The sequence below is a fragment of the Doryrhamphus excisus genome, chromosome 11, assembly GCF_030265055.1.
Source record: "Doryrhamphus excisus isolate RoL2022-K1 chromosome 11, RoL_Dexc_1.0, whole genome shotgun sequence".
NCBI classification, from domain to species: Eukaryota; Metazoa; Chordata; class Actinopteri; order Syngnathiformes; family Syngnathidae; genus Doryrhamphus; species Doryrhamphus excisus.
Window position 1 is genome coordinate 7,196,637 of NC_080476.1, and position 18,173 is coordinate 7,214,809.

The 18,173-nt window shown below is 43.1% G+C and overlaps 1 protein-coding gene across 5 annotated transcripts in view; it reads right to left on the reverse strand.

Annotated features, from left to right (window-relative positions):
- Window positions 1–200: 200 nt before the first annotated feature.
- Window positions 201–18,173, reverse strand: part of sptbn2 (spectrin, beta, non-erythrocytic 2) — a 39,338-nt gene continuing 21,365 nt past the window's right edge. For 2 of the 5 annotated variants that reach the window (XM_058086162.1, XM_058086164.1), the window contains 38 exons: window positions 16,805–16,956; window positions 16,529–16,702; window positions 16,341–16,432; window positions 16,153–16,233; window positions 15,440–15,555; window positions 15,114–15,226; window positions 14,848–15,035; window positions 14,418–14,535; window positions 14,179–14,337; window positions 13,798–14,100; window positions 12,925–13,078; window positions 12,437–12,831; window positions 12,074–12,337; window positions 11,790–12,001; window positions 11,534–11,671; window positions 11,226–11,445; window positions 10,617–11,153; window positions 9,871–10,073; window positions 9,701–9,791; window positions 9,039–9,185; window positions 8,679–8,942; window positions 8,352–8,576; window positions 8,175–8,264; window positions 7,806–8,084; window positions 7,334–7,464; window positions 7,053–7,257; window positions 6,588–6,962; window positions 6,261–6,505; window positions 6,055–6,193; window positions 5,891–5,975; window positions 5,612–5,808; window positions 5,410–5,534; window positions 5,264–5,336; window positions 4,801–4,878; window positions 3,885–4,063; window positions 3,613–3,786; window positions 2,673–2,715; window positions 201–2,585 (listed from right to left, as the gene is read on the reverse strand). In XM_058086162.1, the coding sequence (XP_057942145.1) occupies window positions 2,373–2,585; window positions 2,673–2,715; window positions 3,613–3,786; window positions 3,885–4,063; window positions 4,801–4,878; window positions 5,264–5,336; window positions 5,410–5,534; window positions 5,612–5,808; window positions 5,891–5,975; window positions 6,055–6,193; window positions 6,261–6,505; window positions 6,588–6,962; window positions 7,053–7,257; window positions 7,334–7,464; window positions 7,806–8,084; window positions 8,175–8,264; window positions 8,352–8,576; window positions 8,679–8,942; window positions 9,039–9,185; window positions 9,701–9,791; window positions 9,871–10,073; window positions 10,617–11,153; window positions 11,226–11,445; window positions 11,534–11,671; window positions 11,790–12,001; window positions 12,074–12,337; window positions 12,437–12,831; window positions 12,925–13,078; window positions 13,798–14,100; window positions 14,179–14,337; window positions 14,418–14,535; window positions 14,848–15,035; window positions 15,114–15,226; window positions 15,440–15,555; window positions 16,153–16,233; window positions 16,341–16,432; window positions 16,529–16,702; window positions 16,805–16,956 (6,977 nt within the window). In that variant the 3' untranslated portion in view covers window positions 201–2,372. The remainder of the gene's footprint in view (window positions 2,586–2,672; window positions 2,716–3,612; window positions 3,787–3,884; window positions 4,064–4,800; window positions 4,879–5,263; window positions 5,337–5,409; window positions 5,535–5,611; window positions 5,809–5,890; window positions 5,976–6,054; window positions 6,194–6,260; window positions 6,506–6,587; window positions 6,963–7,052; window positions 7,258–7,333; window positions 7,465–7,805; window positions 8,085–8,174; window positions 8,265–8,351; window positions 8,577–8,678; window positions 8,943–9,038; window positions 9,186–9,700; window positions 9,792–9,870; window positions 10,074–10,616; window positions 11,154–11,225; window positions 11,446–11,533; window positions 11,672–11,789; window positions 12,002–12,073; window positions 12,338–12,436; window positions 12,832–12,924; window positions 13,079–13,797; window positions 14,101–14,178; window positions 14,338–14,417; window positions 14,536–14,847; window positions 15,036–15,113; window positions 15,227–15,439; window positions 15,556–16,152; window positions 16,234–16,340; window positions 16,433–16,528; window positions 16,703–16,804; window positions 16,957–18,173) is intronic. The other 3 variants (XM_058086165.1, XM_058086166.1, XM_058086163.1) reach the window with 2 other exon arrangements.

The window sequence follows — 18,173 nt, forward strand, 5'->3', positions numbered from 1 at the left end:
AGAGGGGAAAAAAACGAAAAAAAGAGAAAATGAAGGTTATCAAATGCTGCAAGACAGATTACTGGATGAAAAATGACCAGCTCCAACTAAGACTGCAAATACCCTGCCTTCTTCTACAAAAAGAAATGATCACCAGCCTCTGTTTCACTTCTATCAAAAAAAAGCTGTTTTTCATTAAAAACTTCACTCTGGCAGCCGACTATGTTCTTGTCAAAGGTCCTCACTTTTATTTAAAAAAATAACACAGTTGAGGAAAATGCCATCCCTGCTTTAAGCATACAGCACAGCATATATGTGAGTGTGGAAGAAAAAGATCCCTTGTAAGCTTTGTTTCTCTTTTCGGCCCAACTGATTTACATTCAAAGGAGCTGAAGAAAGTCAGAAAATACAGTGTGACCTTTGACGTCAGAACTCATTGACCTGGGACATTTAAACTTGTGCTCAACGTAACGACGCCGGCTCTCTGTTGATCTTAGTACTTTAACCAACTCTCTTTTTCGACTGGCGCGATGGTTGTACTGGTTCCACATTCATTTGGAACTAGAAAATAAGGCCAAGCAATACAGTTCAAACCAGCGCAACCATACTGGATATATGTTTACATCTCCCTCTCACGTGTCCTTGTGACAATCAGCCAAAATATGCAACACATTATTATCATTAACTGAGAACCGACTCAAACCCTTCAATTCTTAATTGTTATCAAGTTACCGCTTACTGAATTTTGGCAGTTAGAAAAGGCAAGTTGATACCTGGATGAAAGTGACATAGTTATCAATATATTCATATAAAACTGTCTACTGCCCCACTAAATACTGTACGTGTACAGTACTTGGATGAATCTAATACATTATCAGAAACTGAGCTACCTTGTTTCTAGTTATTACAGATGCCGATTACATATAATATTACAATATTATAGTTCTCTGACCCTGATAACGAAGCAAATCACATGTTCTCAGCATAAATTGACACAGATGGGGTGATGGTGATACACAAATATAAACCTACAGTATCATCATGCCACAAATGTCAACGCACAAAGGTTATTTTTAGACCATCTCGTCTCAGGTGGGCATATTGTAGCTGCATGTATCATCCACAGCCAGATCATTACATTTGAACATTCAGTTTTTAGACCGTAAAGCTTATTTTTGAAAAACATTTGACTGGAGGGGTAGTAAGGCAGTTTGACTCCCTACATTATACCCATGATACAGTGTGCTGTCTGACGACTCGCTTGCCCCCAACTCCATTATACCAATAACCTGAAAATTAGATGGAAACAGAAATAAAAAGACCATGAAGAGAAACCTCCTTCTTACAAATAATACCTGAACCAAAACAAAAAAACACTTTTCCCCATAAAAGCATTCCAGTATTTTCTATTTGTGTCCCATTTCCATCTGCGTTTGAGTACCAAAAAGTAGCATCCATGTGGCCATATTTGATGAGGGATAATATCGACGTGCAAAATTCACATCACCACAACTCACACACACACACGCACACCCACACACACTAGAAAAACTAATTCTCTCTGCTTTGTACAGACAAAAAAACCCATTAAAAATCAAGCAGAAAATATCACTCCGATGATATAATCAGGCAAATTTAGCAAATAAAAAAAAAATCAAACCACTTTTTAAATATATATCAAATTCCCAATTTAGTCTGTGATCACTTACTGCACACTGCTAAAATCAAATGAGCTTTATTTTTCAAAAACACCTCAAGAATTGTCATTCCTAAAAGTGATTAATAATATTATAATCATAATAATACATACAAGAATAAGCCCAACATTCTCCACTAGTTGTACCACCTGGGTTTCTCTCCACAACATGGATTAAGATAATCAAATTCATTAGTTTTCTTCAAATCAGCAATAAGAAAAGATAAATAAATCATAACAGCAAAATATTGGTCAGGTTAATAACAATGAGGCCCAAAGCAGAAAAAAAGGGTCACAGGGTTTTTCTTCAAAAGAGAAGAGTTTAAAAGTGGATAAAAATGGTCAATCAGTGAGTGCAGCTCACACATAATGAATGAAAACCTAATTAGTGAACGGAAGATGAACAGGACCTCGTTAATTCCACCCGCATTTCCTCAGACAACATGGTTGTGTTAGTTACTGTGTGTTGTGTCTCTGGGTGATGGTCTCCTTGGTTGAGAAGCACTTAGATGGGAAATACCAGAGACCCAAAAAGACCGTGACAGATAAAACCCGAAAGGAAGCGGTGGGAGGGGGGAAATACTAAGTACATTTTCTGTAGCTGTCGACATACAGTAACACCTCAGGGCTGCACCGAGACCAATGTGTTGATTGGACTCTTTCAGTTTGTGGGACATCCATGTTTTTGACAAAAGTCCTATTTCTTCTTGCCAAAGAAGCTGAACCTCTTCTCACGATCCTTATCTTTGCCCTCTTTGTTGCGCATGGTCACACCTCCGGCATCACCTGAGCCGGGGGAGATGGGGGGCATGGTCATGGCGCGGCTGAGGACCCGCGGACCTCCAGGCGAGTCTCCTGATCCTGATGGAATGGAACTGAGGATGGAGCGGATCCAGGAGCTCATTTCCGACTATATGTTAGAGCGAGATAGGTTCAGGTTGACATCGCAAAGACAAGATATGCAATGTTTCACTTTCAAGTCTTGAATGCATCTCACCTCATCCTTTGCTTGGAACAGGTACTCTTTTCCATCTCCTAGCCTGAAAGCACAGCATTCAACATATCTTACTATATTGGTCATTATTTCTGATTTAATTTGAATAAATTTTCACTTTTTATCACGTTTTGAACTATGATGGGGCTAATTTATGTTTATTGGGACTACTGTTCCCATGATGCTTAGAGATTCAGGAATGAATGTGAATTGGACTAGTGATATTGGATGCCAATATAACGATTTGAAGTGTTATGTTTTGATCTGACAAATCTTAAGTTTGATCAAGTGTAGAATTACTAAAGCTTCTGTTTGGACTGCTTGGGCTGCAGTAGCTGTTCGAGGAAAAACAAAAACGCCACCATACACTTTTATCAGACAGGCAATAACATTTTCTCACATTTCTCTTAGGTTTAAACACTCTCAAAAAAGTTCAAACCTATGTTTCAATTTTAATGATTAACCTACACAAGAAATTATTACGTCGCTTTTCGTCCTGGTGCCATTCCACTGTGCTGTAGCGTTTTTGTATCCTTGTTAAAACATTGTTGCAGTACTCCTTCATTTACAAGCTTGCAAGCAAGCTAGTGATGACACAGGAGACGCGTCAGGTCGGCAAGAAAAAGACTGATTGACAATGGTGTACAGCCAATCAGGAAGTAGAAAACAATGTGCGGTGCAGACAGACGAGAGAGGGAACGAGAGGCCCTCAACTTTTCACTATGTGATTCTTCTTAAAAATCAGGAGGCTCAGAATTACAGTAAATACAGCTACCTAATGGCACCGCTTGTCATTGTCTTATCCGGTTCAAGTACAGTATGTTGCGTTATTTGTTTAGGTGGGCAGTGCAAGCAACAATTAATTGAGGCCTGCCATCTATTAGAGCAGAGGCTACTATGTATTTGAGGAAATTCAGCAATAAAGCTAAAGCTCCCCACTGACCTGAGCTTGAATACATGTTTCCTCTTTTTATAGTCATGGGCGACCTCACAAACAGCCTCTCCAAGGCTGATGGGGACCTCTCCATGGTAGGGGATGCCATTACTTGCGCTCTTGCCGTCTTTATAAAACCCCAGACTTCCTTTTCTTAGGACACAGTACACATTCTGCCATGACCTAGGAGTACACACAAAAGCAATACATATAGTATATATACATATAGTATATAATCAAAAAATACAGGTTAATTAAGCAGATGTTATCGAGTGTGTTACCTGGTAGCTGCCTTCTTGCTGTGAGACTCCATTTCCTGCTTTCGACAAAGTATGCCCTCCATGGTTTCTGGTTCAGACTCCGCTCCTCCCCGTCCCGGCAATGTGGCCGACTGGTCTAGGCGGGAAGATGCCAAGCCGCTGTCTCTACCCGGTCCATTTGCTGACTCCGATTCCGAGCCCTTCGGTCCAGAACAGAATATGATGTGAATAGGCGGACAAGCACACTGTGTGAAAAGAGGAAGTGAGAAGCAAAGCAGCCATTCACAGGCAAACATGGGAAGCCAGGATGACAGTTGCTTTGACAGAAATATATGGTATTGTCAGTGTCACAATGTCAGTTTAATTACATCACAGTGTAGTGCATATTTAAAAGTACAATTACAGTCACATGTACTGGTGGGCTATACAATTACCATAAAAAACTAATTCTTAAATGAGGAGACAGAAATCATCCTCAAATTACCCCGAGAATAATATTTTAATTATTATTTAGGCTATGTGTAACTGGCTAATAGCTATCCTGGACTACACAAACACAGACAAACACCAAAACAGTAGTTTGACTACATGATGCCTTCTAAAACATTTAAATTTACACAATGTTCTTCCAAATGTACACACACAGGGTAGGACTACCAAGCTACATATGAATTAAATAATGACCATTACACTTAGAACGCTACAGTCACTCCTGTCCTGGTCAATATGAGCACAGATACATGAGCATAATGCAAATGCTTGATCCATGAACACCATCTGCATCATGCCTTTTGAGAGCAGCCACCAAACAAGAGTCCATGAATAAATCATAAACAAAGCGATGGTTGCATCTGTGACAGGGAGCAATGGCGCTGCAGTTTTGACCAGGAGCTGAGCTGGAGGCTACCAACAAGGCTGACCAGGTCTTGGTACTCACACGCTCCGGCTGCTTTGGCTTACACACACGTTTAGCCTCTGATTTCTTTCCCATTGACAATGATAGCGATAGCGACTGCTGGTAAAAACGCAACAGGACATTGTTAAAGTGTTAAGCTATCAAAGGCTTTCCTTCACAAAGAAAATCACTGCTTGCTTTCTTGTGTTGCATCAACTTCTCTTCCCACAAGACGTCACCATGGAGGCCCTTTGTAGCTAAGTTTGTATGTACGATGCAAGTGCCACGCCCCTTTATAACAATATCAGTATCTGACAAGGGGCAAGGTTGTTAAGTCAGAACACCACAGTATAGTTATACAATATGCTTGAGGGATGACTCTTAGAATTCAGGCTTACTGGCTTCATTTACAAGAACTAATACATATTGGACAGCAATCTCATGCAATTAATGCAAATGATCAATGTATGTTTGAGTGAAATTAAACCCTTATAACCCTTCTCACCTGGGATGTATCGTCGCTGTGGACTCCATTCACGGACACCGACTGATTGAGTGTTGTCTGGTCTAGACTGGTTCTGTGTTTCAGATCACGTACGTTATTACGTAATCACAAACAATGCTGACACTGTGGACCAGCCTTTGGTTTACCTGGCTGCAGAGTCATGCATTTGGCTTTCCAGCTCAGACTGTGCCACATCTGCCATGGGAGGTGTGGGAGGTCTCCGTGCTCTCTCCTCTTCTTCTCGTCGCCTCTGATTCTCCTGCTCCTCAAGCTGAAGAACAAATAAACATTTCAACATAAGCCCAAATTGAGGAATTCAAGAATTTCACTTTGGCGAGCATAACGCACTGTGGTCAGTTTCTCCAGCATCACAAAGCGCTCTTCCCAGGAAGCAGCAAGTTTCTCAAATGCCTCATGGCGCTTTATTAGACTTTCCACCTCATCCACATTGGAACCCAGCTCTGCTGCCCGCACAAGAGGTTCTTGACCGGCCAACCAAGACTCTGCCACATAGGCATCACGTCCAAACTGCAACACTTCCAGCACTGAGGCAGGGAGAAGAAATAAAAGACTTGTTATACATGTTGAATGTGCCCTCTTGTAGATAGAGAGTAACATGTAGCATACTGATTTGCAAATGGTCCATCTTGTCCTGCCACTTTTTGTTGATCTTGTCCCTCTTCTCTTGTAGCTGAGCAAGCTTTTCCCGGATCTGGAAATAATCACTGTTAGTCACGATGTGTGATGAATCATGATGCATACTTTTATATGCAATAGTAAGACAAAATGACCTCATCAGTGGCATAGTGATTATTGTTGATGAGTGCATTTCCCATGTCAATACAAGCTGTAAAGCTGTCAGCTCTGGTCTCGATCTCTGACTTGATGTCTTGATGATTGGCAATGACCAGCCCTGCAGAAGACACGTCCCTGCAGCAAAAAGATGACAGGTGAGATTGGAGTGGTTGTCATTTTTGCAGTATCATTTTGCACTAACCGAGGGCTGTCATGCGCATCAATCTGTAGGTTCACTCCATCCATCCAGAGCATGAGGTCTCGCACCATGTTGAAGAAGCGAAACTTCTCCACCGTATCCAGGAGGAGCACCCTGCGGGTTTCACCACCCTCCAGAAGACCCTCCCAGGCAGATGTCACAGCATGCTCACTTCTGTTAATGTCATCGGCTTTCTCTCCAGCGTAGGCTTTCTGTAGTCGTGCTGCATCATCTTGCACTTGGTTCACCTTGGGGGTAGAAAAGAAAGAGGGGGAATTAATTCTTCCACCCACAAATGCCGCTTAGAAGATCTGTAGCTCTGCAGATTACCTGTCCACTGAGTGCCTGGATGTCATTTTCAAAAGTATTGTGCTGTCTGTGTAGATGCTGGACAGTGTTCAGATCCCGGCCGAGGTCAGAGGGTAGCGCCTCCCGCTTCTCTTTAATGCGACCAAGAACCTCCATGGCATCCTGATGGAAGCGGTGCAGCTCGTAGGAGGCGGCTAACATCTGTGTGCGTGTGTCAATCAGTTCCAGCAGGTCGGCCCAGGCCTCATTTAGCCCGTCCTTCCATTCGGCCACACTGGCGTTCTCCGGGTGACCGGATTCAATGAGGTCATCAGCCAGGCCGTTCACGGCGTCTACGCGCTCTTGGCCGATTGTGCTAGTGTCACGGGCAATCTCACGGAACTTGTCTCTCAGCATCTGTGGACAGAAGAATGGTGAAGTGAGCTACATTTTCCTGAGCTGTATCGTCTCACGGGAATATGGCCAAGGGAGCAAAAAGAAGCTTACTGTGACATGCTCGTAGTCTTGTCCTAGTTCATGCGAGCCAGCCACCAACTCCCTTTCTGCAATCCACTGCTCCAAGTCATCCACCTCCCGCTTTAACTGGGTCAAACGAAGTCTCTCCTGAAGCCGGCCGCGGCGCTCCTCAGCAAGGTCTTTCAACCCGGCATACAACTTGTCAACTTGTGCTTGGCGTAATGTGATTCTGTCACTGCCAAGTTGACATATCGTACAAGTTAATAGTCTAGAATTGACCACTTGACTCAGAAGAGTTGATGTTCTCTAACCTCTCTGGATGTTCGCTGGTGACCATCAGTCGGCTGCTGTTGGCTAGCTGGTGGATGGTCTGGGCGTAGTCTTCCAGTGCCTGTTCCAGGCTCTCGTGCTTTTTCACCATCACAAGAGCACTTTGCTCATCCTGGAAGGCAAATTGTGATGATGATGATTCATTTTCACGCAACAGAGTGACAGTAAGTCACTTCTGGCCTCATTTCTCATTCCTCATTCCCGGTCACTCAACTCCTCTATACTGTTCTCCAATTACCATCTGTCCCTCTATGCTTTCTATCACAACTCACAGAGCCAGGGTTCTGTTGGAGCTTTTCCTTGCCTCTATTTGTTGTGCTTGCTGATGTTGGTTCTCTTTAATCTATGGGGAGTGTGGTACTAGACTTGCTCAATGTGTACAGTGCTTTGAGATAACCTTTGTTGTGAATTGGTGCTAAATAATTCAAACTATATTATTTAGCCTCGGCTCACCTTAGCCTTTTCTTCCGACATCATGTGCAACTCCTGCTCTCCCATCCATGCCTCTGCCTCCGCCGCATCAGCATAGAACTGCTGGGCTCGGTTGGCTTCGACGAGGCGAGCGTGGCGTTTGTCCGTTTCATCAATCAACTGATCCCAAAGGCCTTTCAGCTCAACAAGACGCTCCTCTAGAGCAGACTGTCGCTCCCCATCTACCTGGCTTTGAGTCTTGCCCCGTTTGTGGATGTCATCAATGCGGGGCTGATGTCCCTGGATTTCCTTTTGCAATGTCTGATTCGGAAAAAAAAGAAGTTAAAGAGCCACCTCTTTCAACCTTCATCTTCTTGTGTTGACTGTTTTAAAAAGGTTTAAAAAAAGAACCTGGTTTTTCTTGATGAGTAGCTGTACAGTGGGAAGGTCTTTCCCGTGGTCTGTGGACGTTGCCAGGGGCATCCTCTCTTTCACCCACAACTACAAGTTAAAGAAAAGGGTCAATTGTATAAAAAAAAGAGACCCCGTAATATACAGTACTTGGTCATCCAATGTACTGTTACTCACTATTTCATCTTCCAGATCTCTGTTGAACTGGTGTGCCTCTTTGGATGCCAGTAGTCTCTGTCTCCTTTGTTTAAGAGGCTCCTGAAGGCTGGAAAAACTGTCTGTGACACGCCTTTGTTGACCATCTACCTCAGATAATCCAGCATCTTCCTGTGACAAAGCCAAAGCCTGGGATTGCAGGGACTGCACCTCCTTCTCCCTGACCTCCATTTGGTGCTCCAGCATCTACAAGGGGAACACACAAAGAAGTGAGAAAATCAATCTCAGCTAAACAGCTTTTATAATGACGCGATGCTTGACACACTATATGCTTGCAACGTGGTCTACCTGATGCTTCTTCAACAGGATGTTGACACTAGTCAAATCCTTGCCGTAATCGTCACTATGCAGCTGACTCTCCAGGTTTTTCACCCAGCCATCCAAAGCAGAGCAGCTCTGTGTAAATAGCTCTGCCCGGTTGGCATCAAACAAGCACTGGGCTTTAGTGCGGGTGGTGCTCTCTAACTCCTCCCACTGGCGCTGTAGGTCCTCCAGGGTTTGCTGGACCACAGGTTTCAACTCTGGCTTCTCTGCCACAAGAGCCTGGCCCTCCTGTTAATGACACAGAAAACACCATCTGTCAACACGCGACTGTAGATCAACTAGCGCCATACAAAGATTAATGGAATAACTTAAATTCTGTCCCACCTTGTCAATTTTGTCCAACCAGTCTTTGTTAGAGGCCAGCTCTGCCATGAAGGCCTGGTGTTTCTGCCACTTGCTGTGAAGATTTCGGGCCTCATCATACGACATGTCCTGAGCAGTCAGCATTTTCTCATTGATCCATAATGTGAGCTGCAGAGAGGAGAACATGTTAGTGCGTTTGTGGGACTGTTTTATACAGCATTTTTATAAGTATTAAGCAATATAGGAAGCTATTTTCAGTGTTTCCCACAGTACTGGAATGTGTCTACCTACTTGTTGCCCTGTCATCCAACCTGGTTCAATGCTTTTCTACCTTTTATAAGAGTAAGCATTCTTAGTGCTCAAGACAAAGCTAAGGTGGTGCCTGCTTCTCCCTACATGGAATGGAATGGCCTTTATTGTCATTATACAAGATGTACAACGAAATTGGAGGTCTGGCGTTGGTGAGATACAGACATTGTTGGCTTTGTTGTACATAATGTGATCTAATGTGGGATTTTTTTTGTTTTCATTAAAAAAACATTTTTTCCGCCTCATGCCTCTGCATCTGGTGTCCAGACCTACAAAGCATCTAACACTGGGCAGGTGTACACAGACATTCCCGCAATAATAATATGTAAGCGAAGAAGGAAAAAAAAGGATTTTATTATTTTTTTTAAATGTACCTCCTGTCCATCTTGGAGGAAGTGCTGCAGTTCACGGTTGTCCTTAAGTTTTGCCAGCAATTCATTGGCAGCCTTCTTATTTTTGAGATGCCTGGTGAACAATAACAACAATGACAACATTTAATGCAATGGTTTTTTTTTTCATAAATTTGTTTTAATAGTTGCCTCACCTTTCCTGAATAGAATCCACTTTTTCTTGGATCTTATCAGAGTTTGCGTTGCCATCGTTAATGAGGCGCCGACCCGCTTCCACAACACCGGTTATCTTCTCCTCGCTGGCGTCTGTGGTGGTGAGAAAATCCTCATATTTCTTAATGGCCTCATCTGCTCCTTGAAGACTTGTTGGCATCTCTGTGTGGGACAACACATACTCCTACAAAGAGAAGAAAATGGCAGAAAATTTCTCAATGCATTTTCTAAATAAACTGATTTCTTCTAGTAGAAAACAAGTACAAATTAGAGCTTACTTAGGGGAATCAGGTGAAAATTAGCGTTATGTAGTCATTTCAAGTCTAATTTAAAAAATATATATGCTAGTTCATATTATCCATGTCTGACAAGTGAAATAACTACAGTCCGCCATAGTAACACTGGTAGTTTGAAGCAGCTCCTCTATTACGTTCACATAAATTATGTAATAGCATGTAGAAAAAAAAACCTTCAAAGCAAGATCTCCGATTTCAGCGATGCCCTCGGGCATGTTAAAATTATCAGTGAAATGAAAACAGTTAGGTAATATGCTTTGCTGCCCCCACAGGCAAACGTTTCCTCTTTATTTCTTTTGTTGTTCCGCCATGACTGCACTGTCTGCTCAGCCCACCAACATAGAAAACTGATGTTTTGGTGGTTTGTTTTGTTTTTACTATCAGTGTTGTTATAGGTTTGTGCTCGAGATAGTCAAGTTGTTTTTCCTAACCTGGCTGTTGAGGAAGGCCTCTGCTTGCTTTGCATCTCTCAAGAAAGTCTGGAAGTCGAATGCTTGGGCCAAAAGACTGTGCCTGTTCTCCCACATTTGCCGCAACTCATGCCAGCCTGTATCCAAAGCTTGGAGCCTCTGAGCCAAGAACATGTGCTGGACATCCGTCTGACCTTGTGTCACCTCCTCACCGACCACTCGCATCTTCTCATAGTCCTCTTTATAGTTATCCACCTCATTCTTAATGTTCTCATGCTGGGCGAGTAAACTCTCAGCCTCAGGTAGAGAGGTCGGACTGTCCTCCGAGGCCACAGCTGTCTGGGTGCGAGAAAGCCACGACTGGAAGTCATCCAGATCCCTGAGAAAGCCTTGGAGCTTACTGGCCTCGCCCAGCGACTCTTCACGTCGTTTCATGGTCGCGTTCAACTCCTCCCACACTTCCTGTATTTCCGTCAGGCGACCTTGAATCTCGTCAGCTTGGTCTGGATGTTCTTTGGCCAGTTTTTGTGCCTCCTCTCGCAGGTCATCTAATTTTCCCTATAAAAATGTTTTAACACAATCATTGTTCCATATCCCCAACACAGACATTCCTCCATGTGACCTTCATACCTGAATAGCTTCCAGGTCTCTCTCCATGCCAGTAAGTTTGCGCTGCAGTGCCATCACTCCAGTCAGGTCATTTCCCAAGCTCTGAGTGGATTCAATAACCTTGGTCTTTTCTTTCATCCATGTTTGGATCTCATTACACTCCAAGTGGTAGTTCTGGATGTTAAGGGCTGACTCAAGTCCTTGTTTCTTTTGACCAGACAGTTTCTGGAATTCTTTCCACCTATAGGGATGAAACCGCATGTAATTATTTATTTGATGTCATATGAAATCACGTTTTCCTGTGTCGTACATCATGTGTCATCCCTGACCTGTTGTTCAGATGGTCGCGTGTCTGGTGGATTTGGTCTTTGTTACAATTGTCAGAGGTCAGCAGCTGTTCGGCCACCTGGTTCACATCAGTGACACGAGTCCCTAAGTTGTTCATCTCTGGTTCCAGGGTCTCAAATCTGAGAAACAGAAACTCAATTGACAGTCGGTACTAATATTTCTATGATACAATATACAATACCAAATGCAGGAACTACTGTATGAGTCCTTATGTATCTTTTCATATTATTTCCTGACCTTTGCTGCACCACTTCTAAGTCTTCCAGTTTGGTTGGGATCTCCATGCCATGTAACCACTTTTCTTTTTCCTCCACCCAGAGTTGGCAGGCCCCCGCCTCGCTGAACATACGATAAAGTGCTAGGGCACCTTCCAGTGCCTGGCGCCGAGTTGCCGAGAGGGATTGTAACTCTTTGTAGCGCTGCTCAATAGCAGGTAGTCGGCCCTCCACCTACAGTACATTGAAGGTAAACAAGGCAGCATGACATCATCTAAAGTGTATGTAAAAACAATGCACGCATACCTGAGGGAAGTGAACATAGGCTTGTGGCAGTGCTTGGGCCTGCTCGTGCAGGGAGTCGATGAGGGGTTGGTGGCTATTAATCTCCTCCTCTATTTCCCTCTGCTTGCGAGCTAAAGTTTGGGTGGAGAACTCGTCGTGGCCAAAGTCCTGACTAGACACTTGCCTTAGAGTTTCCATTAGCCACGCCTCCATGTCATTAGCATCTGTTTGAAACTGATGCAGGGCCACCGAGTCTTTAAGCTTCTGTTCTCTGAGCTTTGTTGTCTGACAAAACAGGAGGAGCAAAATAATATTACTTTAAAAACAAACCGCTTTCTTGTTATGCATGTGGCATACTATGTCAATCAACTGATCAGCACCCACCTCCTCCAGATGTGTCCACTGTGCACGGATGTCTTTAATATTCTCGGTGACTTCTGGGGCTCCAAAATGTCCCTCGTTAATCAAAGCTTCCCCCGAAGCAATGCTGTTACTCAGAGGGCCATAGCGGGCAGCCATCTCATCCCTGAAGGCCTCATGTTTACTGAGTAGATGAAGGGCAGAAGTGAGGTCCCGCCCACACTCCCCACTGGTCAGGATCTGTTCTTGCTCTCTGATCCAGGCGGCCTCCTCTCCCAGGTCCCACAGGAACTGCCACAGGCGACGAGAGTCCTCAAGGCGTTCTCTGCGCTGTGCTGCAAGTTGAACTAGCTCCTCATAGGCTTGGCCCAGCAGGTCAACTTTTTCACTAACAAGTCCTGGCTCACAGGGTTTGTATGCTGGCAATTAGAAGAGCAAAACACATGGAGCTTAGATGTCTCAATAAATAGAAATTGTAAACAGAATGTGACTTTTTTTTTTTGGAAAATCACCTTGATCATGGGAAGTGAAGCGTTGGGCAGCTCCCTGCACAGCTTTGATTCTCTCAGCCTGAGCTGAAATATCAGCCTCTACTAGAGTATGTTTCTGATTTAGGTCCAAAACATCATGCAAATGTTTGCCACTGTCTTGGGACTGCATACGACTCTGCACACAGAAATACAGACCCAATATACTCAAGAGCACATAACATGGCAAGGGGGAAAATGAGAAGCAGTGTACAGTGGAACTTCCGTTTTCATACACCTTGGTATGGAGAAAATTTTGTTAACTTATTGCTTAAAATATGTACTGACGGTTAAACAGTACCCAAACAAAGCATCCTTGAGTTGGTGACTCTTCTTTTCGAGATGGTACACAACCTTTAATTATCTTTATTGTGTGTGTATATGTTATTTATTCATAAAATGCACATGGAACAGTGTGTGTTTTTCCTCCTTTATTCCTTCTAATAAGCAATGTAAGCGAAGAACTCATGAGGCGTTCAAGCGCACTGCATTTCTGAGTTTCTGTGTGCTTTTCTTTTTTAATTACGGCTGTAAATGAACCCGCTACGATGCCAAAGAAAGTTGCAAGTGCCAGAACTTTGAAAAAATATGAGAGACATGGTAGCTAAGTATGATGGTAGCGTCTTTTCCAGTGGGATTGAAATGTAAAGGTTCCTAGTTCACATAGGTTGCAGGGGAAATGTTTTAATGGAGACACAAATTCTGGTATGCAGTATGCAAGAATGCAGCTCTAAACTTCCTGTCTTAAAAGTTAAGTTTGTAAGAGACTAGAATGAAACAATCTCCTCCGGCCTCCACTCACCTCATGATTCGGTTTTCATCTGACCTTTTGGAATATCTGCTTTAAATGAGGAATACCTTCATATCAGCCATCCAGTCCATGATGTAGCGCATCTCCTGGAACAGCCTCTGTAGGTCACGATGGGCATTAAGTCGCTCTCTGCGTGCTGCCAGGAGCTCCTTGAGGTATTCCCAAAGACGAAGCACATTATCTCGTCTTGCAAGCACACGCCGGACATCATGGTATCCCTCTGCTTCCAGCTCTTTGGCAACTGCTTCAACAGCAGCCACTCGCTCCCAGTATGCACCGATGTCTGTCTCAATTGCCTCATGTTTACGAGTGGCAGCTTCCACCGCGCCCAAGTCAGTTCCAAAATTGTCCTGTGGACAGAGCAATAATTCTATTTTCCCAGTATGATGACGTATAAATGTGGCTAGAGAGGGATTCCACTGACTTACCTGAGACACTAAGCGCTGATTCTCACTCAACCACGTTTCCCGCATAGCAGCTTTGCGATCAAATCGTGCCGCAAGCATCTCGAGCTTTTCTTGGCGGATCAGCTCATTTCTCAGGGCCAGCTCACGTTCATGCTCTGCCTTTTCAAGTCGTTCCCATGCCTACACATACAAGGAATACAGCAAGTTGGCAACCTGGTCTAATTGATGTGTGTTTTATAACAATTTTCGATAGACAATACCTTATTGATATCAGAGATTAATTTCCCCTCTCTAGGCGTGTAAACCTTCTGGTTGTTTGCTCTCATTTTGCTCTGGATGGTAAAGAGAAGAACCTCCAAGTTTCCTTTCTCTGTAAATCTGTGGAGACACACAATCTGTGCTCTAAAAACTTATTTTCAACTTTTACATATCAATCAAACTTCAAAATTTTATATTTATTTTAAAATAATTTAACTAAAATACTAGAACCACCATGCTCCGAGACAGCTTCTACCACACAGCATCGACCATTGCCATCAGCCCCTCCCCCCGGTCAACACGTAATACAATATAATGATCAAGTGAACACAAGAATGTAAATAAACAACACACTGAAGTAAGAGATGCCAAACTGATTTCCATTGTTCCTGTAACAGTGACAATAAAGTTCTATTCTATTCAGTTACTCACTTTGGTGGTTTCTCCACAGTCCGGTAAGAATTAAAAGCCTGGAGCTGATTCTGCACTGCACTGAGTGAGTTAGCAAGCTGCCGATCATTCAGAGTCACTATGGTCTGCTCAATCCACTCCAGCAGCTCTGAGGCCAAGGTCTCATACTTCTCAATCAGCTGATCAGCCTCGATGGCATAGTCCAGAACCTGCAAGAAAGGCCTGTGGTTGAAGGCAACTAGCCAAGCAGTTACTGACTGTACATTCTCTATAGTCTGTATGCACACCTTGCCAATTCGTTTGCCTTCCACTGCTAGGGCCTTCATCTTTGAGAAGTAATGGTAGTAGGTAGCCACGTAGGTAATGATGGACTTCTCATCTGGTTGATCAACATTAACATCTGTGGGGGGAAACGGTGTTTCATTCATATTCAGAAATAAACTAGGTGATATCAGTGTACGGCTGACATGTGATGTAGTACCGTCTGAGCTATAATTAAGCATGGTAAGCCATCAATCAGGCCACTGGATTAGTGATGTAGTGGACAGAGAGGGCCGGGCGAAGTGCGAGTTACATAAGGCTTTGTGTGTTTGTAGTGGCTTTACCCACTCACCTTCTGGGTCCAGGAGCTTAGTAAGGCCCATCTCCTTCTCAGCCACGTTGAAAGCATTCTGGAGATTGTAGTGAGCATTGGACCTTTTCAGGCTGTCAAACTCAATCAGGTCAGGTCTGCAGGGAAGGACCGGGGGACACTTGTTATTTTAAACTATAAACTGCACTGGGAAGCAGGATTAAAGCATGAAATAAATTATAAAACCAATTACAAATTTGATTACTCTCTAATGATAGGCCACGAAATAGCCAATAACCATGGAAGCACTTACTAATCAATACAATGCTGCCTCCTCTGCAGAGTCAATAGAAGTTATGTTAATAGTAACATAGTGTTTTATAGTATACAGCGAGTGTCCTACACTCTTGACAGCAGTATTAACCTTCAATTACATTTGATCATTGTATCATTCCACAGCCAATCTATTCAAGCAGCACTATTGCCTAAAGTCAGTTACCAAGAATGGCTCTACATATAAAATAAGTGGGTTATTATTCCTGTGATCTAGGTCATCTTGCTCCTGGTTTTATTTTTATCTTTTCAGCCATACTGCAGACTGAAAAGACTTGAACAGAAACCCCCCTGAGAAGTGTGATGGCACTGCAACAAGTGATAAAACAGATACTAGATTTTTCTTGTTTTCAAGATCTGAAAAAAACAAAACAAAAGGGGCAACAATTGCTAATTGTCAAGCAGAAGTAGACGTCATTGACCTGTGTTTGTGCACGATGGCATTGAACGCTAGGCCGTCCCTCCAGCTGGTAGTGAAGTTGTGGATGTTGACATTGGGATAGCTGCACAGGCCGGGACAGAGGTGATAAATCATTAATGCGATACACACATTCAGCAGTCAGCAAGGCAACAAACGGCTTAAATATATACTCAAGAGGTGATTTCTCACCCAGCGGTTTTCATTTGGCACCAAAGGAGAAGGGCATCTTTAGCAGATTTCTTCTCTTTGTTGTCTTCTGTCTCAACACTGATGTCCTGAATCTGTGGCCATATCATTTATTTAGTTATGATGCCCACACATTACATTACATTACATTGCATCAGGAGATGTTAGCATCTGTGGAGACTGAATGTTACCTGGAAGCGAAGAATGATGGTCCAGATGAGACCCAGTGTGAGACGATGGTTCCCATCCACAATGTCATGTGACCCCATGTTTTCTAAATGGACTTTTTGCTCCTTGAGGAACTGCAAGGCTTTATCAACATTCTCCAAGCAGTGGATACGCATGCGGCCCTTGGTAGGCTTTGGCTATAAGAAGAAAAAGACAAAAAAAAGACTTTAAGCCTCCCTTAAAAATGATTATATTTGATGCCAGAAGGGGAAGAGATTTTTATTTTGTGAGATACAGACCAGCTGTTCTCCTGAGAGCACTTCCAGCAGGCGGATAAGCATGCGGCCATCACGCAGGTCTGTGTATAAGTCACCAATTCGACAAGTTACACGGCCTAAGTGAGAGTTCACCCATTTGGTGAAGGTCTTCTTCTGTACAGCTTCACGTTCATCTGAAAGGGAAACACAAAGAGAGAGAGAGAGAGAGAGAGAAAAAGAAGGGATTTAATTCAACCGACGAGATTTACCCCGACTGCAGAACAGGGAACAAAGTTAGAATTTAAACTTCAGGAGTTCAGACAGATAAAATAATACATATTCAGTCAGTAGCATGTTTGTGACAAATAAACGCGAGAAAAATCTCCCTCACTTGTTTGTAAAGATGGAGCCGATCCGATCAGATATTGATATCAGGTTCCGATACCAGTGTAATTCACGGATCAAACATTTCTAATATCACCTGTGTTGATTTCCGGTCCATGAACCACCTCTGTGTTTTAATGTTGCCAAAACAATATCAGCGAACACAGCTGTCTCCACACAACTCTGAACACTACCCAAAGCCTGTAGGTTATTACAATATCATACCTGCCTCCACAGAGGACTTTATTACCGCTTCTTATAAAATCAACAGTAATGTTCCGTGTCGTCGTCAACACGTGAGGCTGCCGCTGAGTGCTTGTGTGCATGGAGACAGCTACGTTCGCCGATATTCGTCTTGCTAGTATTTGTGATATTCTTTTGCAACGGTTGCATTAAAGCAAACAGAGTTATGGTGTTGGAATTGTACCGGTATCAGCATATATCCAAATTATCCAAATATCCAACTCTCGAGATTGGATGGAAAGTGATAAAATTGTGGATCCGTGCATCCGTATACTTGTTCAATCCACTTTAGAGAGAAGGGGGTTTGAAACACTGTGTTTTCATGACATCATGAAAAAGACCACCATGTGTACACACCCACTTCACAGAAGGCAGCTTTGCAAAACAAACAAGGGGCTTCGCTACCCATCTTAAAATGAAGCCTGCAGCTCTGCCAATTATTTTCTTCAGCAAAGAGGCTACCCTAGCAAGTATGCTTGTGTTGTGTCTCTGTGTCCTCCCCAATCCTTAATGTTACTTTATATCTGATTTATGACATCTAATATATTGGACAAGTGATCATAATCGTTCTTGGGGCCATGTTCCTTGTAGGGTTTACCAAAGTACTTTCAATTGAAAGTGTCTCAATTTCAAGCTTGAAGGCAACACACTACACTATTGTAGGACCGATGCAACTAATTTAAAATTGTCGAAAAATAGTATAATAAGGGACCTTTAAATATTTATCCCAATTTTTGATTCATTAAAATTTGGTGATTGTATATAAGTGATATGAGTATAGTTG